General features: G+C 41.2%; 1 protein-coding gene across 1 annotated transcript in view; it reads right to left on the reverse strand.

Moving 5' to 3' along the window:
• Positions 1 to 26161, reverse strand: part of Vopp1 (VOPP1 WW domain binding protein) — a 71654-nt gene that overhangs the window by 21636 nt on the left and 23857 nt on the right. The window contains exons 2-3 of the mRNA XM_057792209.1: positions 17431 to 17489; positions 1028 to 1105 (exon numbers count right to left, since the gene is read on the reverse strand). Of these exons, the coding sequence (XP_057648192.1) occupies positions 1028 to 1105; positions 17431 to 17489 (137 nt within the window). The remainder of the gene's footprint in view (positions 1 to 1027; positions 1106 to 17430; positions 17490 to 26161) is intronic.

Below are 26161 nucleotides of genomic sequence, written 5' to 3' on the forward strand. Positions count from 1 at the left end.
GTGCTTTTTACAGAAGTCCCCTTTGCGGCACTGTGCTACCGCCCACATGTGAAATGCCTCTTGGCTATAGAGCAGAGTGTATCTCCAGAGACTTTCGGAGAACTAAGACTTGCACACAGCTACTGTCTGAACGACAGTGTGCCTCCCACCCTTCTCTCAAGGTGCAACTGATGGATTTCGTACGTTACCCAGACCTCTGTGAGGAGCTTGGGGAAAGGTGAGGATGTAGGGTGCCTGTCTTGAAAGCTAAGACACTGTAGATACAGATGAGGGGAGGTTTTCAGGCAACAGAAACTTTGTCACAAGTCTCAGTCTGCTGATTCTGACTCCTGAACATAATCTGCCCTGACACCATTTGATGTGGGAGGTCCTTTTGTCTATGTGTTGTTTTTATTGGTTAATGAATAAAGAAGCTGCTTTTGGCCAATGGCTTTGCAGAGTATAGCCAGGCTGGAAGATATATATATATATATATATATATATATATATATATATATATATAGTGGGCAGAGTCAGAGATAAGCCATGTAGCCCCATCAGAGACAGATGCTGGAACTTTACCTGGTAAGCCACAGCCTTGTGGCAATATACAAATTAATGGAGACGGATTAATTTAAAGTATGAGTTAGCAAAAAATATGCTTAAGCTATTGGTCAAACAGTATTACAAATATTATGGTTCCTGTATGACTATTTTGGGGCTGAGCAGCCGGAAACAAACAAGCGGCCTCCTACAACAACCATTTCAGAAGCTGGCTAAGGAGTTGCTCATGGCGGAAGTTGTACTTCTCCAAGCTCCTCTTACCCAGACAGCAACAATGGAGTTGGAAAAGGTTCTGCAAACTCCTACCCCAGCAGCCTAGGAAGAAGGCAAGCCAAATGCTTTTACTCAGCCCAGACTGTCCCAGAGACCATGACCGTGATGATGACATTGGAACTGAGGTTGTCACTAGACTGATAGTGGGCACTTAAGGACTGGAGGCAAAACTAGGGAAGGGCACTCAGAAGAAGAACGACTTGTAACCTACCAAAAATACCACAGCCTCTGGATGGAGAGGGCCCGCACACAGCACCTGGAGCCACAGCAGTCTTCATAGGAACGGCATCTGCAGGAGAGAGGGCACAATTCTGGGTAAAAAGGATGCAGTTTTTCTCATTGTGTGGTTTCATCCAGACTCCCTGTAAGCATAAGCACTTAGAAAAATCATAATGGATTCCTTCTGGGGAGTCTTCAGGACCAGAAAGGTTGTTGAGTCTACTAGACTCATGCTCCAAGGAAGCTCTGCAACATAGGAATACTAACAAGGACTTGTCCTATGCTGTGGGTAACCTTTGACCTTGGGGAAGGTGGGACTGCCTCCAATGCCTTTGCAAGTTAAAAGCAAAGGTTACAGAGTCAAGTTAAGAGAAGGGGCTTTGTTCTGGTCGGGCACTTTCTATCTATGTGATTTCTCTTATTAAATCTATCAACCTTAGCTTCTTTAATAGCAAATCAGATAGAATGATGGGGACCCTTCAAATGCTGATTTCAGGGCCTCGTCTTTATATAGACTATGTCCTCCCATAAATCTCTACCTACCCAAGGCCTCTGGCAGGACCCTGACATGTTCAGGGGCTGTCCTAACCCAGAAGAGCCACCCATGAAATCACTTCTTACAGGCACCAATCTAAGTGTTTTGCCAAAGTCTAGTAACCATATGCAAGGCGCAAACAACCACAGAATAACACTCCAGGACTGCTGCACCCCCTCTTTGCTCTGGTTACTGTCTGCTGATAGCAACAGTGAACTCGGCTGGGGTGATGTCTAACCTTGATTGTTAACCTGACGAGATGTCAATTACCCAGGACGTAAACATCTGGATGTGGCTGAGGATGGATATTAAACTTCCAGAGGTTTAACTAAAGCAGGGAGACCGCTCCGAGTGTGAATAGGCTTCGTGGGCCGTGGTCTCAGATCGACAAAAGTGAAAGTGAGCGTAGCAAGGACATTCACGCCCTCTGCTTCCTGGATGCAGGTGCACAGAGACGGGCAGCCTCATGTTCCTACCGCCTCAGCTCCAGCCACGCTCACCGCTATGACTTCTCACCATGACGGATTGCAGAAAGGCAAAATAAACCTTCCCTTACTGAAGTGCTTCTCTCAGGTGTTATTACTTTTTAACAACAATAAGGAAAGTCAGCCAGCCAGGAGGTTAGTAGCTTCTAAAGAGCGCTGTCACTTTGAACACAGCACTAACAATGGGGTACCTTCTCTACTCCCACCCGATTTACCTCTTTGTTCTTAGCCCTTCTGCTTGGAAACTGAAAGATAACATGAAAGCAGTACCCTTATGCCAATGGCTGGAGGTCCTTGAGCTGAGCCTATAACAGGAAACAGAAGCTGCTCTTTGATTTCAACTTCAGGGGTTCTTTGTACTGTTCTTTGCATTGGAACTTTGTAGTGGCCACAGAGACTCCCAGAGAAGACGGCATTTATGTTAAGCTCTTGCTATGATTACCAGGTAACAATCATGAAAAGCCTGACATAATATGGTGACAAGTGACACAAGGTACAGGTGTGGTGTTGGTTTTTGGGGGACCCACATGTATTTACAATAATTATTTCCAGCTGCTGCAATCTCTGTGGTCTTAACTAACGTTATGATGGTGAAAATTGATTAGAAAAGGTCAGATGTCTCCTTTTATAAAAAATATTTTCTGAAACAGACTTCTGTCATATACAAATACATATGCAATAGCCTGTAACATAAATTGTATTTTTCAGAGCAACTTTTGGGGATGCCCAAACAAACAAATAAAAACAAAAACCTGAATATGATTAAAGTGCTATTATATCCAAAATTGGCTTCTATCATCTCCCTGGGCACATCTGGGTGCCCCCAAGTCCCAGCCTCTGGGCTCTGAGGTGACTTTCTACTGTCAGTAGCCCCAAGATAAGATCTTCTGATCTCTTACATCTTCCGGGGTAATACAAAATTGGCCAAATGGTCACTTTTGCTTCCAATTGTACTACTTGATATCTTGCAATCATCAATTTTACAAGGTGTAATTCTCACAAGGGTACTGTTAATGGGAACACTCTGTTCACCTGCTACAGACAAGAACTGTTTTCTGTCCTGCCGGCACAGGGGCTTTGGGGAGCCAGGTGAAGCTCCTCGGAACTACTGCTCTCCTGCTCTGCAAGAGTGTCTCTGAGTCTCCCTCTTTGGGCTTTACCTCAGCTCTGACAGGAGCTGCTCTCCTCTGTCAACCAGAGAATCTGTGTATGTGGCAACAGTAAACCAGAAGGGAAATCTCATTCTGTTGTCAGCTGCCTGATCTGGTCTATTCAACCCATAGTTCTGCATAAAAGATGCCATGGGTGAAAACTGATGCATTTAATGCTCAGAATCGTTTTCAAACACTGCATTTGCTAAAATGTTTCACTTTTACTGTCGCCCTTCTAAGGAAACAGCCACTCAACCCAAGCCTTGACCTCCTACAGATCTTCGAGGCAGGAGATAGGCCAGCTTATAAACATACTTAGAGCACCTTGCCTAGAATTCTGGGAGCTCTTGCATATTTAGTATTTAAATATATAGGTAACGATTACCTGCATTTGTTGCTATAACAACAGATGCAGCCCTCCATCTGAAAACCCATCTCTCCCAAAATATCATGAGCATAGTGGGTTGTGAGTTCTTCACTCAGACTCTTCCTTTCAGTAAGACTCAACATCCAAGCCTAAGTTAAGTTTTCAGTTTGGAAACTGCAAGTACATACTGACAGATGATTGTTTTCTCCTCTCAAAACACAAGGCATTCATTATGGCCCCTTCAGGTACACATCCATTCACTCTTCAGCATCCTTAGGACTCCTCTGCATCTCTGGCCTGACTCTCAGTGTCAGATGCCGGCAAATGTTTCCCAGTGAAAGGAACACACACCCAAGGTTAATACTCTCACCCCTTCTCCTTCTACTGCTTTCTTTCCAGTAGACTGGAGAATGAGGCACATCCTGCTGCCATTTCAAATATGGACAATTATAAACTAAATGCTAACTACAACCTTGAGCTTAGTTCAGTGTAGAAAGTATTACTGGGTGGTATAATGTAGTGAATAAGTCCATCCTCTAACACAGTACCCAATGCCTGAAAAAGGATTTAGTTCCAAAGGAAGTCATTAATACTAAACTGGGTGCAGAGCAGATGGTGATAACAGAATGGATTTTCCATCTTGTTCTACTGTGGATCAGATACACCAATTCTCAGACTGGCAGTAGAAATTAACACCATTCTTACCCACCCTCACTGGTCAGCACTTTTAATTATATGGGCTAGTTTCCGTTTGGAAATTGCTGTCTGTTAGCCAAGGCTTCTCGCTGCACGCTGGGATCCAAATGTAGATCAGATCAGAGAACAGGACACATTACCCTGAGCAGGTGTTAATCTGTAATTCGGTATATTCCAAAGACAACACTAGGGTGTCTATGTTTCTCTCTGGATAAATGAGAAGTAATGTTGTCCTTAGGGTACAAGAATAAGTCGGGTACTTGTGGGCCATGAGTTTGCAGTATGTGCCAGCATCAGTTAAATAATATAAAAAGTGAGATGGTCCTTCTGACGAGTTTTTAAGGATGAGAAATAAGCATGTGTCATTATTAGCACTGTCCAGAAGTAAACAGGAACTGGCCTTTAGACACATTTATTCTATAAATGGAATAGGTGGACATACTAAGTTAGAGAATGTTCAATGTCAATAAAATACAAATATTTCTAGTTTGAAAATAGTAAAATATTGGTATATAAATATTTCCTTTTGGGTTTGGTGTGGTGGTCCAAGCCTTTAACACCAGTACTTGGGAGGAAGAAGCTGGGAGATCCTGTGGCTTCTTAGCCTGGTCTACATAGTAAGTTCTAGACCAGTCAGCACTATATAGTAAGACATCGCAGGCAAACACATTCCTTTCCCTTTTGGTTACTGTGATGGACTAGATGGACTTGCCCCCTCTCCTGCATCTACCACAAGATTCATATTCAGAAATGCTAATCACTAATAGGACGGCATTTTAAGGTAAGTCTTGGCAAGTCATCAGGTCATTAAGGTGATGCCCTCGGGAATGAAATTAGTGCCTTTATAAGACCAGGCAGGAGACGACTTGCTTTTTCTCTACAGGGAAGATGGCTGTCTACAAACCACATTGGGTCAGCTGGTACCATCATAGGTTTCTAGCCTCATGAATAATAGAAATACAAATGTTTGCTGTTTTAAAGCAACCCTCGAAATTGTAACAGTAATCTGCCCAGGCAAATGCTAAATAGTTATTAGTTAAAATGATATGTAGGAAATTAATCCTGAATGTGGTAGAGCAGCTATAACATGAGTGGAGGGGGCAAAGTATAAGAGGTCGTGCCAGCTGGAAGCTGCTATCATCATGGGGCAGTGTTGGACAACAGGATATGGCTAGTAATTAAGCTGTATACTTTTATACTCTACGTACTATTTGACTTACTATCCAATTGTTAGCCAAGGACAGTAGCATGTCCATGGTGACAGCAAGTCAGGAGCCCAAGGCAGCAGAAGAATGATTTAAGTCCAGGATTTCCAGTTCAGTCTTGGCAACACCGTGACACTCCAACTTACTGGAAAAGAAACCCTTTCCCTGAACACAGCCTTAAGTCTCCACAGACCATTCTCTTCATTTCTGTGTTCATCAGAATAATAGGGTTGGTTTTTTATTGTTGTTTTTGTTTCTTTTTGGCTTTGTTTGTTTCTCTGCAATATTAACTATTTTCATTTGAAGTCTGGACTTGTTTATACAACTCTACCAATTACAATTCTTCCCTCAATGGAAGACCATGCCCAAGTTGTGTACAATCTTGACTTTCCTTTATCAGGAAGAATCCGAATTTGTTCCCATTTCCACACACACAGTTAACATTTTTACCAACTATAACACATGGTAAAGAACCTCCCACCAACTCAACCCAAAAAACACAGCTCTCGCCTTAAGTGGAATGTGAAAGAGTTTATTCTGGAGCCATTTTAAATGACATGGCCCAGGAACACAGATTTAACCTTACCAACTTCCATGTTCCAACTGGGAGGCAGTTTCATGAAGTCTTATAGTTTTACAGAATAAAGAAAATCATAAATCCTGACAATTTTACAGCAAGATGGGGGAGCTTTTCTGTAGGCACTAGATGCCTATCTGATGGCATTCTTAGCTTTTGGGTTGGTGAAAGCTAATAGTCTGCTAAGTTAATAAATTTAAAAGGGTTTTATCTATTAGTGACAGGATTTTAGTTTTGATACAGTGGTGGGTAAGTCTACCATTAACATCCAATTCAGTCTTCCTATAACAAGTTTTTCATGCATAATGCAATTTAATCATTTATGGACTCCTTCCAGCACAACCTAAAGGACTACATCTCAAGCCTTTCTTTTAGGGTGTTTCCTATCCTAGAAAAGTTCTCCCGATCGGAATGAGGTGGCAGGAAGTCCCGTCCATGTAGAACCTTTTTAACCTATTTTAATTGCCTACACCTAGCAGGTATGTGTGTGGGGGTGGGAAGTGTGGAGTCCAGGTGGATGGGGAAAGCTGTTCTGCTTTTCTAATCAGTTCAGAAAAATTGTTATAACTGATAGAGAAAGAGCTGCATTTATATGATTTGATTTATATAATCTGATAAGTTTGGAGTGAGTCTGGACACATGAGATCCTCACTATAGTTCATGGAACAGACATTCTGAGCATTTTAATAGTGTACATCTGTGCATATGTAACATATCTTTTAAAAATAATTTCCATCTCTACAGCATCAGGGCTTTTATCTATCTTGCTATCAGGTCAAAAGCATCACAGATTGAGGATACATTATACAGTTCTGATTCATTTTCTGTAAACATCAGTTGACTATAGGTCAGAACCTTCTTTCCTGATCTGTTTTGGTTTCCCTACAAGAGGGGGTGTGGTTGTCTGTTGAGACATACTATGACGGTCATTAAACTCCCATCTGATCAATATATCTGAGATCAAAGCCAATGGGATGGCTTCAAGGAGAGACGCTGGCTGCCAGCCCTTTCTTGTGAGATCTATTTATTACTGGCAGAAACCTCCTCAACCTTGAATAAGCACAAATTACTTGCATTTAAGGTGGCTTGTGGCACTTATTGGAAGAAATCATACTTTTATTTCCACTCTGAGGGAAAGTATCATAAATATTGTAAACTCTATAATTAGTCCAGAGGGATTAGAAAGCTCATTTTCTTATAATTGGTACTGCGGAATAACCCAGCTACAGCAGGTCTTCACACTTCTGCTGAGTTTAACCAACTCCACAGAGTTTTTGAAAGTATACTGTGTTCCTAGGATCTAGATTTTTCTTCTTTTTCTTCATTTTATGAATTGCTGTGCATTTAAAATCAGTTCAATTCAGGTCTGTCTTTGGAAACAGGCTTTCTAATTTCTGATTCAGTAAGATTCAGATTAAGATATGGTAAGATTAAGAAATATGCACCCTGCCAGCACAGCAGGGTAAGATGGGAAATGAAAAAGTCAAAATCTTCCCAGAACCTTGTAATATTTTAATCTGCTAACAAATTTATAACCATTGAAATCACACAGCACACAAAATGCAAATGAAGAAATATTGATCGAGGAATTGGAGTTTAGGTTGATGACTAACATATTTTCTCAGCTTAATCCTTCCTTGCACTGCTGTCTCAGTCTATGCAGGCAATTTAAGAAACAGTACAGGTTATAAGCATTCTATCTCCAGCGCTCCCTAAGCCTCCTCAGGCTGGGAATCAAGGACTGTGCTCAACTGTCTCACTCACCACAGAGAAGAACGGGGTTTTAGAAAGCAAGGGGAGTGGGTGCCGGGGAGCACAGAGGAACAAGAGCTTGTCTCCATACCCGTCTCCAGAGTGAGGACAGACCCTGTTTTAGTTACTTTTCTGTGACAAAAAACAAACACAAAACAAAACAGAACAAAACAAAATGCCATGACCAAAGGCAACTTAAAGAAGAAAGGGTTTACTTAGTTTCTTGTTCCAGAAGGACAGAGTTTATTATGGTGAGGAAGGCATGATGACAGGAAGGGAAAGATGGAGACAGAGGCAGGAGCTGGCTGAAGCAGAGCTAACAGGAAGTAGGGCAAGGCTCGAAGCCCTCAAAGTCCAGCCCCAAGGACAGACTTCCTCCAACAAGGTTACACCTCCTAAATTCCATAACATGCACACAGAGGCCACCAACTGGAACTGGGTGTTCAGATTCATGAGCCTCTGAAGGCCATTTCTCATTCAGATGACCACAGACACCGAGCATCAGTCTCAATGTCACACTGGTACTTCTACAAGACAGGTAAAGTGACTGGCTCACAAACCTTCTTCCTGGGCTGGTGATCAGCTGCACTGCAGCTTCCTAGCTAAGACTCTCCCTCTTTCAGAGAGAAGGGAGGCTCACAAGTCTCAGGAAGGAAACAAAACTTCCAATTCTCTGAAAGCTAACGCCTACAATATTCTCAAGGTTATACACCAGTAAGCAATTGCAGGGGACAAGGTGCTTCTTCTGGCCAAGCCACCCTTCAGCTCACTTAGGGAGCCCCAGAGATGCAACTAGTCATCCCTCATACTGAGGTAGGCTTTTCCATGGCACCACTGACTTGGAGTGACTTCTACGCGTCCTATAAGTAGCCCGGATGACTCACTAGGCTACACTTGAACAAAACAGTTTCTTTGGTTGGCTGTTAGCATCCTATCTGCGGTAAGTTCACGTCTCTCAGGAAAAGCTGTTCAACGCAATATGAAACCCAGAAATGGCAATTTACTCATTCGATATTGCTCATAACACAAGCCAACTAAGTTCTTGAAAAGAAGCTTCTGTGCAACAGCTGACGTGGGGCCTTTAAAGGTCAGCGACAGTCAGAGAAGAGCAGTGCTAGGAAGATTGGGTCCTGGCGGGTGTAGACAAGCCACAGACATTATCTTTGATCGGAACACTGCCTGTCCTAGGTTCTCTTCCATCCTTTCCCTGGGTCACTCAGAGCATGGCTTCCCTTCCAGCAGTAAGGACTCATTTTCAAAGAAGCATCTTCATTCCTTCAAGTACATTAACATCTGAACCAGAACCAAGAGCCCATCACCATGTCAGAGATGTGACTCAAACATGCAGAAAGCCTCTGAAGATATTCAGGTCCAGGGTAATGGCCAACCATCCAGTGGTCTGTTATTGCATTGATCTTAAGGTCTCCTCAGCATCCTAACAGGGTCAAGTCAGGCATCGTCTCTGAGGTAAAATCTGCCAGCACTTATACGACTATGGGGTTACTTCCTGTTTTCAATCATTTGTGTACAGTCAAAAAGACTCAATCACTAGCCAGGTAGTGGACAAACTTGAACAGGAGCACTTAAAAGCCTTCTTGGGTGGGCAGTACACAGTGTGTGATCATTTCCTTGCCTGGGTCAGGGGGACAGGCATAAATCATGTGGGTGATCCATTAGTTTAGCCCATGATACCCTAGAGAATTAATCAACTTCAATAGAGATTACATCAGTCCTTCTCCACTTTCTCCCATGGCCATAAAAATTCCTCAGATAATAAAATACAATGGCTTTTCCCTCCCTTTGAAACCTCTCTCATTCTCGGAAATTTCTCTCACTTTCCTCTATTGTGACAATGCAGTATTATGACAGGATCTCTCACTTTCTAAGAGACTGGAACTTTTGCTGGACCTCACAGAAGAATTAATATTATACCTTGATCTAATTTGCCTTTAAGAGAACAATGTACCAACCAACCCTACTTGCCTTGGATTCCCCGTGTAACCAACTTTCACAAGCTAAGCTAATGCAGGGCTGGAATCTTAAATTATGTACTCTCCTATGCCCATGACCCAGATAATGCAAGTGTTATCATTTACTGAAAGCAGCAAATACAGAGGCTGAAAGCAACTTCCTAAAATCAACTATAAAGGTCGAAAGCATCCATTTAAGGTTACGGGTTGGTAAACAATGATGTTTGTTATCTGGGTCAGTTGGGGTCCATTGGAATCAGAAACTTAAGCCCTTGTGAAAACACAAAGTTTTCCCTAAAGTATCCCTTTCCTTCCCCGGGTGATGCTTTATATGCTGTTCAAAAAACACAGAGTGAAGTCTTTTGTTAGGGACAGACACATGTGCAGACAGAAGACACATTGGCAAGCAAGATTTAGATTCATACAACACACAAAGGATGGAAGACACAGGAACATGAAGTAAAGAATTCAAATCTGGACTTGCTCTTGGCTAAATCACTCCAATGTGGAAATGTTTTGATTTCTTTCCTTAATGTGACACCAAGGCATTATTGGTGACTCAGCTAATCATTAACACATATAATTAATGCATGCAATTTCTCACTTTGGAAAAGTTCTTTTTAAATTTTATTTATGTGTACTGATACATCATTTCCCCTCTTCTCCCTCCAACTCCTTCCACGGTCCTTGTGTTCTCCCCTAAATTCATGGACTTTTTTCCTTTAATAATTGTTGTTACACATATATTTATATCTGTGGTAGTTTAAATAAAAATGCCCCCCCCCCCAGGTCCATAGAGAGTAGCACTTTTAGGAGGTGTGACCTTGTTGTAGCAGGTGAGGCCTTGTTAGAGGAAGTGTGTCACTGGTGGGCTTTGAGGTTTCAGATGCTCAAGCTATGCCCAGGGTGCCACTCTCTTTCTGCTGCCCAAAGGTTCAGATGTAGAACTCTCAGCTTCCTCTTCAGCAAACAGACTTATCTCTGAACTATAAGCTAGCTCCAATAAAAATGCTTTCCTTTGTAAAAGTTGGTGTGGCCATGATGTCTCTTAACAGCAACCTCATTTGTTCTGAATCTTTGTTTTCTGAGTTCTTTGTTATATATTCCGACTATTGACCCTCTCCCTATATAGCTAGTAAAGATTCTTTCCAACTCTGTGGGCTTTTTCACTCAATCGATGTTTTCTTCGCTGTTTATCATTACGAGGTTCTACTTGTCATTTGCTAGCCTTAAATCCTTGACAAATGGAACCCAATTCAGAAAACCCTTTTCTACACCTAAATCTTACCGAAAACGTGTTCTTCTAGCACTTCCAGTGTTTCAGGATTAACACCGAGGTTTTTGATCCATCTGGAGTTCATTTCTGTGTAGGCTAGAAGACATGGGTCTAATTTCATTCTTCTATATAGGGACAGCCATTTTTCCGGGCACCATTTGTTGAGGATGTTGTCTTTTCTCCAGTGTGTATGTTTTCGGTATTTTTGTCAAATATCAGAAGGTGGTAGTGTGTGGATTCGCATTTGGGTCCGCTAGCTGGTCTATTGACCTCCATGACAGTTTTTGTGCCAGGGCCATGCTTTTTATTACTGTTGCTAAGCAATATACGCCACAAATTTCAAGTAGGAATCCTTCTAGCACTGTCCTTTTTTTTTGGTTCTGGGTTGCTTTGGTTACACAAGGACTTTGTGGGTCCACAAGAGTTTTAGGATATTTTTGTCTGTCTCTGAAATATGTTGTGGGGGTTTTGGCTGGGACTGCACTGAATCTGCAAGTTGCTTCTGTTAAATTTTTTTTTAAAAAATAATAATTCTAAAAGCATGGGAGGTCTTCCTATTTTCTCATGTATTCCTCAATTTCTTCAGAGATGTAGTTTTAATTGTAGGTCTTTAATCTCCTTGGTTAGATTTATTACTAGATTTTCTTGAGTGGGAGTGTTTCCATGATCTTTCTCAGCATGGTTATGTTGATATATATAGAAAGGCTACTAGTTTTTACAATCTGGCTATGAACTCTGCCATTTTGCTGAAATCACTGATAATTTCCGGAAGTTTTCTGTTGTAATTTTGGGGATCAACTTACGTATAACATCCTCTGCAAATAGGGATGATTTTACTTATTTTTATCCCTTTGATTTTCTTTTATCTGACTGCTTTAGTGCTAGAGCAATTTTACTCAAAAGGAATGGGGATGGTGAACAGCCCTGAATGTTGATATATATATTGTTGAGATACTATATACTGTCATGGACTACCTTGATTACACTGAGGTGCATTTCCTCCAGTCTTACACTCTCTAGGACTTTAATCATAAAGGCATGTTGAATTTTGCTAAAATCCAAGTTTTTGTTGCATCTACTTAACAGTCATGTGGGTTTTGTCTGATTTATTGCATCTATTAGCTTACATGTGCCAAACCATCCCTGTATCTCCAGAACAATGCCAACTTGATGACAGTACATGCCTGTATTTGGGTTGCAAGTACTTTACATCATGTTCATCAGAAATTCTGGCTAGGAGTTCTGAGGTTTTATTGTGTTTTTAACTGGTTTTGGTACTTGTAGAAGGAATGTGGAGATGCTCCTTACTTTTCTATATTTGAATGATTTAAGAAATATTGACTGGAGACTCAGGAAAGTCTGACAGAAATCTCTACCAATTTATTTGGGCCTGGGTGTTTTGTTTTTTTTTAGAAGTCTTCTATCACTGTTTCAATCTATGTATTTGTTATAGAGCTGTTTAGGTCTCTTGTTTTAACTTTGGTGCTTTTGATGAATCTAGAACTGTTTTAACTTTGGTGATTTTGATGAATCTAGAATTTTTTCCATTTATTTTAGATTTTGTAACTTAATGGACTCTATGGTTGTAAAGCATTCCTTTGTAATATTCTGAATTTATTTGGTATTTGTTGTAATGTTTCTCTGTTAATTTCTGATTCTGTTCATTTGAGCCTTCTTCTTCTTCTTCTTCTTCTTCTTCTTCTTCTTCTTCTTCTTCTTCTTCTTCTTCTTCTTCTTCTTCTTCTTCTTCTTCTCCTTCTCCTCCTCCTCCTCCTTCTCCTCCTCTTCCTCTTCTTCTTCTCCTCCTCCTCCTCTTCCTTCTCTTCTTCTTCTCCTTCCTCCCTTTTTGTTAGCTAGGCCAACAGTCTGTCAATCCTGTCTAGCTTCTCAAAGAAACAGGCCATAGAGTCATTGATTTTCTGTATTATTTTCTTTGTTTTTATTATATTAATTTCCTGTGGTTTTTACTATTTCTTCTCAAATACTTAATTTGGGATTGGTTTGTTCTTTTTTGTTCAAACTTTTGATTTGTATTACGCCATGTGTTTTTGCTCTCTCTATTTTCTAGTGTGGAGGCTTGGAGCTGTACCTTCCCTCCCAGGACTGCTTTCCAGTGTGTCTCAGGGGTTTTGTAGTGTTGCATTTTCATTTTCACTTATTTCCCAAAAAACTTTTCTTTTTTGATTTCTTCTTTGACACATTCATTATTCAATAATGTGCTGTTTAGTCTTAATGAGTCTCTGTAATTACTAGAGATTTATCAACACTTGGTCAAATAGAATACACAGAGTTATTTCAGCTTTTCTAAATTTATGATTGTCTTGTATCTCTATATGTAATCTATTTTAACAAAGCTCCCACTGGCTGCTGAGTATAATGTGGATTCTTTGTGTTTAGGTGGAGGACTCTGTAGATATCTGTTAGGTCCATGTGTTTGATGCCAATCAATCCTAATGTTTCTTTTATTTTCTATCCAGGCTACCTGTCTTTTATTAGAGACAGTGAGGTACCGAAATCACCTCCTATTAAGGAGTTGAAGCTAGTCTGTGTCTTGAAGTCCAATAGTATGTTCTTTCTGAAACTGGTGTCCCCGGGTTTGACTCATAGAATGTTTAGAACAGCAATGTCTTTTGATTAACTGTTCCTCTGATTAAAATGAAGCAGCTTTCTTTATCTCTTCTGATTAGCTTTAGCTGGAAATTTATTTTGTCAGATATTAGGTTCTTGACGCTTACTTGCTTCCTGGACCATTTACTTGGAATAATTTTTCTATCCTTTCACCTCAAGTGGTGCTTATCTTTAAAGCTGAGTTTCTTGTACGCAATGGAAAGAGAGAGTTTGTTTTGTGATCCACTCAACCAACCCTTGTCTTTTTATTGGGAGTTTAAGCCCTTAATATCTAAGTTATTGTGAAGTAGAATAAGGTAAAAAAAAAAAAAAAAGACCAATTATTAGACTTAAGCATTGTTTGTACTGTTCATTTCCAAGCATGACTTCATTTTGCTACCTGGAACAGAATGACCTGCAGAAATACCTAAAACACAATAGTCTGTTGCCCTTAAAGAACTGACCACAAAAGCTTACACCATTCAATTATAACATATGCCTTTAAAAAAACAAAACAAAACAAAACAAGAAACCCCGAAAAGCTGACTGCCATATATGCTCCTGTAAAATCTCACTCGCTTGTTCACTGCACCGTGTAGTTTAAGAGAATAAAATGAGAAGGCAAACTGGGCCTGGGACCAAGGCATTTCAGGAGCACCTTGGCTCCAGTGACAACATCTTCTCTCTCCCACTCTCATTGGTGTCCAAGTGCTTATTCCAGAAAGAAACCCACATTAATTATGTTTACATTGATTACTGTGATTTTATTGGGGTTTTTGTTGTTGTTGTTGCTGCGGCTGCTTGTGTTCTTAGTTATATTTCTGGTGTCAGTCATTATAGCTTTATGTGATTTCTTTTGGTAGCCCCTTGGCTATTCATTTTTATTCATAGCTTCCATCTGAAGCATTGCTTCTAGTATTCACTGTAGGACTGGTTTAGTGGACATGAATTATTTTAGCCTGTTGCTATCATGTGACTTGTTTTTTTTTTCTCTTGTAGTTTTCAACACTCTTGTTTTATTTTATTTAGTGTTTTGATTATTATATGACATTTTATCTGACCCTATCTATCTGGTGTCATATGTGCCCCTTTATCTATATGGATTTGTCTTGCCTCAATTTGTGATCTTGTTGGAAATCTGATGTATTCTATTAACCTGAAATTCTTCTCCTTCATCTCTGTTTATAATTTGAAGACTGAGCTTTCCCATAATGTACCACACTTCCTGCATGTTTGTTTGATTTCCTGTAGTTTTTAATTTTGTTTTTTAGGTTTTTATTTTCTTTGCTTATGTGGTCTAGGTCCTCTACTCTGGCCATACTTGAGGAATATATAATCTCTGGCCACTTCCTGGAAGCATCCAGCAGATATAGAATATGGTAGGTAGAGTAGTTAGTAAGGACTATTCAAGATGCTGTACCAGAGCTGAACGGAGGTGCGCCACTTCCAAGTAGGTGAGAAGGACACTGCATCAGAGAAGTCATCAGAAAAGGAGGGTGGCAAGCTGGGGTCTGTGACACATCAAAAGTAGCCTGCGGGTACTGAGGACTGGAAGGAAGAGGCTGACTCACCCTTCAGGAGACGGCTGAGGGATGGCACAGAACATGCCAGCATTTAAGTCATTCCCCTCAATGGCACTCAGAGTAAAGAAAAAACTACGATTTAAAATCGGCTAAAATGTTGAACTTTGATTTAGATGTTTTTAAGCAGAAAGGGGACATGAACAATTAGACAGAAGAGACACAAGAACTAGAGAAAAGCCTGAAAAAGAGTCTTGGCACTGGTCCCAACAAGCACCAGAGGGCCGTTTCCAGGCAGAAGAAGAAAGACAGGAAGAGCAGAGGTAGAGGGCTGGCAGCTATGGGTTTTCATGGGTGGTTGTGAAACTAAACAAATTACATGATGTGTAAAGGAAAACACCCACCTTATATTAAGCACTGAACTCAACATCCTAGTCATTAGAGTGTCTCGACTTTGAAAATTGAGCAACTGAGGGTTTCAGGCCCTTTTTTTCTACCACTAGAAGAGAATGGAGAGGGAAGGACAAGAGCAGGATACTGCTCTGCAAAAATGTCAAGGGATAAAGAAAGAAACTAGCAAGTAAATACCACAGTAGCTGCCACTACCAACTTCTGGAAAACCTGATGAACAAAATAAGCGGGAAAGCATATTTTCAAAGAATAGCATGTTGAAAGAAGCAGCTGTTAATATACATTGATGCAAGAAGCTGAATAAGAGAAACAGTGTCCAGCAACAGAAAAGCTTTATGCTGAGAAGTACCAAAGATTTTATCTCCTCATTTACCCTGTAAGTACTGTTTTCACCATAACAACTCCTCAAAGTCCTGATGTTGCTGCTTAACTTTCCCAGCAGGTTTTGTCTTTTTCTAGCTGCAAAGGCTTTCTTTCCGGACCTGTCCTCGAAAGCAGGCAGTTAAGAACTCCTTCCCCCTTTTTTCAGTAGGAAATCTGCAAAAGACCCTGGCAACTATCTAGGTTTCACAGCAACATCCCTTGTCCCACTCTATACTCCAAGTAGGAAAGGTCAGAAAAGTGTGGCCAGGACAATTAAGAAATAACCTTTGTTATTACAGATGTCCTCAGTTATCTGCATGAACCCCTTGGATGCCTTAATGTAAGGATGCTCAAATTTCTTGTAAAATGAACTAGCATTTGCATATAGCCATGTCATATCTGCAGTAAATGCAGAATCATCTCTAGATCGCTTATACCTAACACAATATAAGTGGTACTTGGATAATACTTGCATTGGTTAGAAAACAGTGATGAAATTTCAAAGTCTGAACATTTGACGTAGGCATAATTTTGCATTATTAAAATATGTTGAGGATTGCAAAACCCATGATAGAAAGAGGTGACTATATTATGTATTTCCTGTTCAATTACTTCACATGCTCCCAAACCTCATATATACAATGTTTCTGCTATAATAATTTAGGTACACTTCTGAAAAGGCTCATATCTGACAAAATTTAACATTTGTTTGGCTTATTTGACCTCAAACCTATGGCACCTCAAAGCACAATCAAAAACAGTAACCAATAACCTGGAGCAACCAGCCACCTACCTTAAAAAGGCAGCTGGCTCTATATAGTTAGTAACGAACACCAGACAATAGCAAAAAAAAAAAACCAAAAAAACAAAAAAAAAACCAAACCCTACAAAACAGAGAAAGAGTTAACAATGATTTAATTGCAGTGAGCCTAATTGGTGTACAGGATGGAATATAACCCGTTTGAGCCAAGGCCATGTCTGTATCTACCTTGGAGGATGATAATCATTGTAAAATCTCAAACCCGCCCTCTTTCTCTCCCTCTCCCACCACACACACACACACACCAACAACCAAGTTGAGGCCCTTTCTTCTCAAGCTCATGACCATGAGTCTACTCCTAATATCTTTGTTCTCTTTGTCTAGGAAAGCTTATATAAACCAACACCATGTCTGTCTTCTACAGACATCACGACATCACCAATCCTGTAGGAGCTAATCGCCTAGCAAAGCAGAACATGCAGCATTTCAGAATCTCAGAGTAACTCATCTTAGGTTGAATGGCTCTGGTGAGGTGACCTGCTGTCCATGAGCAAAAGTAGGCATAAAACCTTGCAAGGGTGGAGGGGTGCGGAGTTGGGGGTATGCAGACCACACCTGGGCTTTCCCTACCCAATAATCTAGTCCTATACCTACTAAAGAAACTCCTCCAGGAGGGAAAAAATGAGCACAAGCAAATCAACAAGAAGGCACAATACTTACATATAGTATGTGGGATAGAGTCCTTCAAAATACCAGCAATGTTTTTTGGCTTCTGTGCACTAGAAATAAAAGCAAAAGAAAAAAAATCTTTGTCAGAGGTAAGTAACTTATACACTACTGAGAAGGTCTCAGAAGTTAACAAGGAAAGAACGGCAATGGCAGAAAGCACAAAAAGCCAGCAGATGATAAACATAAATGGCAGGAAGAATTCCATCTCCTCCCTTCCTCAGAGTGGTTTTACTTCTTCAAAACATTCTTAAAGGGAAGGAAACAGAAGCAACCATTTTTCTAGCTTCCCATATCTCTAAATACACTAGATACAAACATTTCCTTAAAAGGGTAAATGAGAGACAATCCTTTGGGGATGAGGGTTAGTGCTAGAAACCAAACCTACGGCCCTATGTACTCTAGGCATGCACTCTAACCACTGGGCTACACCCCAATCCCAATTAAAAAATGTATGACATTTCAGAATAGCCCAGGTGTTCCCTTAAAAAGGAGAGGGCTGCCACTACTGCCTGCCTCCGCCCCTCTTCCTACCCAACTGCATCCCCTTGGGGCTGGGCCACCAAGTGGCACTGACACAGGCTCCTCCTTGTTCTTCCTAGCTGCTCTCCCCAGCCATTCCTCCCAGGTCATCTGCATTTCTTTGAGAGTCCCCAGTGACTTTACAGGGACTCCACAAGCACCATACTTGGCATGGACACAGGTCGGCTGCTTATGCCTTCTTTTCCACTCTAGTCTCTCTGGGGTACACCTAATCTGACCAGTCCACACACCACAGCCCATCCTCCCAGCATATCCCATTCCCTTGGGACTCACCACCACCCATGGCTAGACCCAGGGTACACCCATGCTCCCTCTGCTGCCCACCATAGGGCCTACTTAAAAGACTTCCAGAGTCAGTGCCCTGCCTCCTGACATCCTTAAGACAGTGGTGGACAGTGCTAAACCTCTGATCATTATTCACCAGTATTGTGTGAATTGTTGATTGGGTGTTTTTTTTTTCTATTAGACTCTGAAGGATTCGAAGTATTATACCCCCTTTTTTCATTTCAAGAAATATTGCTTGTAAGAAGCCTCATCCTCTAACTTCTAAAAATATTGACGAAGTGCTGCTGGAAATGAGAGCGTCCTCCAAACCGAGACTGAGCAGTTAGCATTTAGGGAATGGATGGAGAGTCAAACAGAAGAGTTTAAGCACGCTGTTCCTATCACTAATGGCACTTTAGAGACCTCGAGGATTTCTCACAAGCAATATTTCTTCAACCACTCTCTTAAAGACTATGGGGACATGCACACTGTAAGACGCAGGCTAGTCCCAACTACATATTCCGGAAAAAATTCTTTTACTTTATGAATACAGTTTCTCTGCCTGTTTTGGGGTTTTAATTAAAGAGACCCATGACAGCACATACTGTGAGGACCTGAAGTCAGTTATGATAAAAATCCTTATCTCCTGCAGATAAAATTATTCAATACCAAAATTAAAAGTCTAACAAAAGAAAATGTCTATACAATAAGAGTAATATCATCAAACTACTGAAAGGTTGGCAGAAGGAAAGACACGAGGAAATGATCAACTTCTACAATATAACATTATAAAATAGAAAACTGGTTCAGAGACAATCTAGGGAAGGGAGGGCTCCAGATCTGGAAATGAGAGCGACCAGTGCTCTCTTACAGACTACAGAGAGTTGTGGGGATAAAATTCCAGCATGAAGAGGCAAAGTGGGTAGAAAGTACCACCTACAGCTAGGAATCTACTGGCAGCTGATAGCTCCTGGGAAGGGAGAATCATTCTTCTTAAAGTGTGGCCCTTGGTAGGTAAACCCGCTCCAAAGGAAGGCTACATACCCAAGAGTACATGGGCAACACAAGCTGTATTTGATGGGCTTAAAAAATGAGATCTCAAACTTAGGGAAGGATGAGATAAATCTGGGAATATTTAGGGAAGGCATAAATATAATAAAATTCCATTGTTAAAAATTATCAAAGAACTAATAAAAATTTTAAAAAACTAACCAAAATTTCAAAAATAAAAATCAGAAATGTATAATTTAAGACATAAAATTTCATACTATACTTTCAATATAATTTAGCTAATAAAGCATGCTGGCTAGTCTTCTATCAATTTGACACACAAACTAGAATTACTAAAAGAAGGGAACCTCAGTTGAAAAGATGCCTCCATAAGGTCCATATATAAAGCATTTTCTTGACAGGGGGAAGCACAGTCCATTGTGGGTGGGGCCATCCCTCAGATGGTGATCCTGGATTCTATAAGAAAGCAGTTTGAGCAAGCCATGGGAGGCAAGCCAGTAAGCAGCACGCCTCCATGGTCTCTGCAGCAGCACCTGCCCCCAGGTTCCTACCCTGCATAAGCTCCTGTCCTGCCTTTCTTCGGTGAGGAACAGCAATGTGGAAGGATAAGCTGAATCAACCCTTTCCTCCCCAACTTGCTTTCCATCATAGTGTTCCCCTGCAGCAATAGAAACCCCGACAAAGACACAAAGTTACCATACACCCAAAGGAAGCAGTAGTCAGCACTCTCCTTCATATTGTGGAGAAACATACTAATTTAGGAATATTCTGCTAAGAAAGCCAACAAAACAGCATTTCTAAAGTCGCATAGTTTCCTTATATATTAAAAGATAAATGAAATAATATGAAAGTATCAACAAGAAAACACAACTCCCACGTCAAAGGGGATAAGAAACAGTTTATTCCAGAATCAAATATGAGTGACCATGGCCTAGGAACATGGATTCAGATTACCAAATTCCAAGTTTCAATGTTGTAAATGGTTTATGAAGCTTTTTATAAACACAGAGCAAAGAAAGTCATAAATCAAGACATTTTTAAGAACACTTGTAGAAACGTTAGGTAAAGCAAAGTGGGTAATCTCAACTACTAAACACGACATTATGTGACTGCATCCTTCACCTTTTGGCTGGCTCGAGCCACCGGTCTTCTGATACATTTCAAGAGTTTTACCTGTCAGTCAGACACAAACGCGAGTAGAGAATGGCTACTGAGGGATAAACTGTGATTAGAGGATGGCCCTGCCATAATCCAGTTGTTCTACAATCAGTCATCACCCTTCAGAAGGTCCAGTCAAGGACTGCTTTCTTTCCAGAAATATCTGTTCGTGAAGGCATATGCTGTTGGGAGCCAGACCAATTTAAGGCTTTCTCAGAGGGCCTGATACAGAGACAAAAGAAAACCAGTCTGTGTCCTTGCCCAGGGTCAGACGTGGCAAGCTTCAGTCTTGGGATGGGACTTGGCCTCAAAGGAGTTAAGGCTTGGAGCTTTTCTACCTGAAGAGACTGGAGTTATCAGTTCTAAGGCCTCTGTGTGCTGTCTGCACTGCTCTGGAGTTGGCTATGTCCCCTTTGGGCAGTGTTACTTGATTAACCTCCTGCTGACCTCATCCTATCATAGGCCAGTTTCTGTAGACGCTGTCCCATGTCTCCCTGGGAAACAGTATATAAAATGATGTAACTCTTAATAAATCTGATTGGCATAAGACAGAGCTTGTATAAGAACTCCCAATCCAAACTTTTCTATGTTCTTATCCCCTGACCTTCAAGTCCTCTCTCAGGACCTTGTCACTAAAGGACATCCTGCTTGCCTGGATCAATGTACCAAAATAGTCAAGAGAAGTTACCTTTTATGTGGTAGCAGAGATGTTTTTCTAATGTATATTTTGATAATCTCCAAGTTTATTTTATAAAACTCTTAACATTTTGTCTTCAATTATATCTTAGAATGTATTAAAGAGCTAGAAAGTACATATGGAGAGATATTTAAGATATAAAAATAGAGCCATTTAATAAAGAAAATTATTCAACAAGGAATTAAATAAAAACTAACACGGGCAAAGACTATGAAAAGTACTATGCAAAGGAAGAAGGATGTGCCAAACAATACTCACATAGTCAGGAATTGAGGCTATAAAAGGGTTAACATGGAAAATGTTCACCAGTCAAAATATTACTAAGTTGAAACTAGTGAAAATAAACATTCATACATGTAGAGAGTCATTTTTGAATGGCATAATCTTTACAATTACTGCAAAAATACATCTTGAGAACTGAAGTTCAAGGGGGGTGGGTGACTATTTTGCACCCACACTTGTCCTTTAAGTTCTTCAAGTAGCCAGAATTTGCTGTGTGGAAGACAGGAGGAGCATAAGAATGTAAGTCAGTGCAAAGGGCAGGAGCCACTCAAAGTCCCCAACTACACTCAGGCACTTGGAAGGGCTACTCCCACCCTTGTGAACAGTACTGAAAATCTTTCTAGCAATCTTTAAGACACAGCTATAAAATAAAATTCAGGAGACAGTTGGGGGAAGCAAGTTCCAGCTCGATTTACTGAGGTTTAATTTGTGTACCACCCACGCTGTCCAAATATACTGCTGTCTCTTTTTAAGAGTCAATCCAAGGGCTAAAGAGATGGTTCAGTGCTTAAGGGCCATCAGCATTAGCTGTCAAGTAGTTTGGTGAACTCCAGGAAATGGGTTCAGCGGTACTCTCTTCACCCCAGTCAGTTTCACAAAGCTTTCTGTCCCCAGAGTTCTACAACCACTCCATCTCCTATCTCATTTCCAAGAGGTACTTTCTGGCTTTCTATTCTACAGTCTTGCCTTTTCTACAAGATTCAATAAAGGAATCCATTTAAGCTACATTTTTCTCCTGGATTCTGTCTGTGTTACTGCACTTCATTCATTTTTCGTCCTTTGTCCCACTGTGTGGGAGCCCCATTCACAAGCTGGTAGACATCTGGGTTGTTCCTATGCCAGGCTAATATGCCTGCTGCTGCTACTGATGACAGGTGATAGAAACAGGACAGGCAGCTGAGAGACAGAAGCCTCAATTCTTGACCTTGGACAGAAACAGGAAATGTCTTAGAATAACACTGGCTGTAGTCCAGAAATGCCAAAAGTGCTTGGGGGCTCTACTCCCTGCTCTGATTTCTAAATGGTTTTAGGGTTACTTCTTCAGAAGGAAGACTGTTACAGAAGGGAGTAGCTTGGACCCTAAGTCCCATTTCCCTGGTGGCACTACAAAACTAAACATCAGATTTGCTACTCCTTAGAACTTAAATTGCCAGGTGAAACGGTGACCTTTTCAGTGAGGCAAAGTCAAAAGAACAGAATTTAGCTTCCTGCTCTGGGTGTAGAACAAAATACACTGCTATCTCTTTTTAAGAGTCAATCCAAGGGTTATAGGGATGCTTCAGTGCTTAAGAGCATCAGCAGAGGTGCTCTTCCAGAGGGCAGGGTCCAGGTCCCAGCACCCACAGACTGGCTCACAACTGCTAATTCCAGTTTCAGGGGACCTGATTTCCTCTCCTGGCCTCCTTGCGCACCACTCCAATGTGAGGCAGACTTACAATATGACCTAAACACCCATACAGGAGTGTGGTGGCACATACCTTTAATATTGGGGCAAGAAGATCTCTGTGAGTTTGAGGCCAAACTAATCTACACAGTGAGTTCCAGGACAGGCAATGCTATGTAGAGTTACTGCCTCGAAAAGAAAACAAACAAACAAAATAAAAACCAACTTAACCCAAACTGACCTGCCAATCACCTGGCCCACCCCCAGCACCGTGTCCTGCAGGACTTCTGAGTCACCTGACATGCTCAGGAGAGGGAGAGGTGCTTCTGTGTGAGTATGCTTGTCCATAAGTTTTCCTTATGCAGCTGTCTGTAGAGTTTCTAATATATAGCAATGTGGTTCCTCTGCCATGTGGCCTGCCCACTTTCCTGCATCCTAATTTAGAGAAATCTAATTCTCCCCCACCCCTTTTTAAAATCTCTTTCTGGATACTGACCAAAATCTGAGAACATTTTCCCTGACACGCCCTGGGCTTTTCCACTCATTCTCTGATCCTCTGAGATCTCACCATCCTCCACCATGGTTTGTTAACCCCATTGCAAAATTCTGCCCTTCTCATTCCCTCTGCTCCATCTGCCTACTCTAAGGGGCTACCAAGATTTCCAGCCACCCCAAGAATGCCAAACATGGCTCTGGCAAGTCTTACCCTTCTTCCCCACCCTCTCTGCCTTGCTAAAAACTGACAACATCCCCTAAAGCTAGCCACCAAGGTCTATTACCTTATTTGGCTACTTCCTCCTCCAGAGGCTGACTAGCAAAGTCCAAATATCAAAGTATTAAGTCCAGTAACCAAAAGCCTCCCTTGGCTCACCTAATTAACATATCCACTTAAAATTAAACACCTCATCCTAACACAGGGTTTCCCCTTTTACCTTTATAAACCGTCATTTGCCTGTGGACTACGTATGTTTCCTCTCCATCCAGAGATAGTCATTTATTCCTCTAGGGCAAATATTCCTTCCCTTTCTCCCCTTATTCCCTTCCCCCTTTCCCTCATCCTCTATCTCCCATCTTTGTCTCTTATTCCCTGCTCTCTATCCCTCTGGGGCAAATAAATCTCCTTTGTGCTGAGAACTTGGTCTTGGGCTGTCTTGAGCCTACATCAGTCCCTTTACCTTTCCTGTCGTTTGCTCTCAAATTCAAATAAAATTATCCTTGAGCTTCCTTCTGAGTCCATTTTTAAACTATTTTCTTATTAAGACTAGAAACCCAAAAAGGAAACTCAGTTTCCCTGGTAACTTGACAAACATTTGCATGTGTGTCCTTATATCCTGGGTAGATGCCTAGAAATAGAATTCCTAGGCAACAAGACTCAGCATATATAATTTTGTAGTGTCTTTTTTAAAAGTGATAAGGTTTTGAACTTTCTGGGTTGAGGTGACCCTACTACTTCCTGGTCTCCTGATTATCTGAGAAAACAGGTATTTATCTCTACTCATGGCTTCCTGATAGAAGTTTTTGAAATTATCAATGTTTTCCACACCAATTATATCACCTTATAGTCATACTAAACATGCCACAGAGCTCAAGTTTCTCCACATCTGACAATTATCATCTGTACATTGATATTAACCATCTGGCACCATGCTAGTATCTCATGGTGGCTTAGCTGATATTCTCACAATCCCTAATAATGTATACTTATTCCTGCCATGTTAAATGGAGGGAAATAGCAACTGATATTATATATGCAAGGTGCATGCACGTGCATGCATGTGCATGTGTGTGTGATTAACCACAGATTGTTTTCATATGAAATCCCACTTAACATCATGGTCACCCTGAGAGTCGTGTGGGATATCCATTTATGAATAAGTAAAGGCCACCAAAGAGTGACTTACAAATGCAATGCGGAAAGCAAATACAAAATTGGAGCAAGTTATGTTGGTTTCAAATGTGTGTGTGTTTTCTCTAAACACTGTGTGGATGTCGCAATTTCTTGTCCCACCACCAACCAATCATCCTCCCTTTTAGAGTATCTACCACATCCTGCATAGGAACTGGCATGAGATTTACTATAGAAATTATTTCACTAAGAGAAAATGAAACTGATATCTGAACCCAAATGAAAGAGCCTCAACTCCAATGACCTTTGTGACATTATCTTTCAGCATCCTTGTGGTGGTTTGAATGAGAAGGGTACCCACTGGTTCATATATTTGAATGCTTGGTTCCAAGTTGATGGAACTCTTTGGGAAGGATTAGGGGCATGGCTTTTTTTGGAGGAAATGTGTCATTGGGGGCAGTCTTTGAGGTTTCGAAATTCCAGGCCATGCCCAGTTAGTTCTCTCTGCCTCACACCTGAGACTCAAGAGAGTTCTCAGCTACTGTCCAGTGCCATGTCTGCCTGACTGCTGTCATCCTCACTGCCATGACTTGTGGTGTGGAGCTGCGGGCCGCTTCCTGCCACCCAGCTCCCGGCCACCTGGCTAGCTTATGCCCTGAAATAACACACAAATTGTATTCTTTTAAATACTATCTGGCCCATTAGCTCTAGCCTCTTACTGGCTAACTCTCATATCTTGACTAACCCATTTCTAATAATCTGTGTAGCACCATGAGGTTTGGCTTACCGGAAAGATTCTAGCTTACATCCATCTTGGGCTGGAGCTTCACTATGTCTGACCAGAGAGGAGAGGCATCGCATCTGCCTCACTTCCTCCCAGCATTCTGTTCTGTCTACTCCACCCACCTAAGGGCTGATCTATCAAATGGGCCAAGGCAGTTTCTTTATTAACCAATGACCTTCCTCCATCAATGACTGTCATAGACTCTAGCCCTCTGAAACCATAAGCCCCAACTTTTATAAGTTGCCTTGGTCATGGGTTTTATCACAGCAATAGAAGAGTAACTAGACAGAAGTTTGTACCAGGAGGTGGGCATTGCTGTACCAGCCCTGACCATGCTGATTTAGGGGAAAATGTGGAAGACTCCTGACTAGCAAAGTGTCAGAATGCTATAAGCAGAACCTAACAGGCCATGCTAGTAGGAGCTTGGAAAACAATGGTGCTGAGAATGGTAGGGACTATGAAGACTTAAAAAATTACGAGTTTAGTATTTTAATATACAAAAAAATAGCTATTTCATGTGTATTTGTGTGTTCTTGCATGTGTGCATGTACAAGTCAGAAGAGGATATCAGATCTCCTAGACCTAGAGTGGCAGAAGTGTGGGAGTCACCATATAGGTGATGAGAAATGAACCCAGGTCCTCTGTAAGAGCAGTAAGTGCTCTTACCTGATGAGCCATCTCTCCGGTCTGTACTTACAGATGTAACTTTAGACCACTAGGTAATATGAAACTAATGCATGAGCTTCAGCTAGAAAG

Source organism: Chionomys nivalis, chromosome 1 (assembly GCF_950005125.1).
Source record: "Chionomys nivalis chromosome 1, mChiNiv1.1, whole genome shotgun sequence".
In the NCBI taxonomy this organism is placed as follows: domain Eukaryota; kingdom Metazoa; phylum Chordata; class Mammalia; order Rodentia; family Cricetidae; genus Chionomys; species Chionomys nivalis.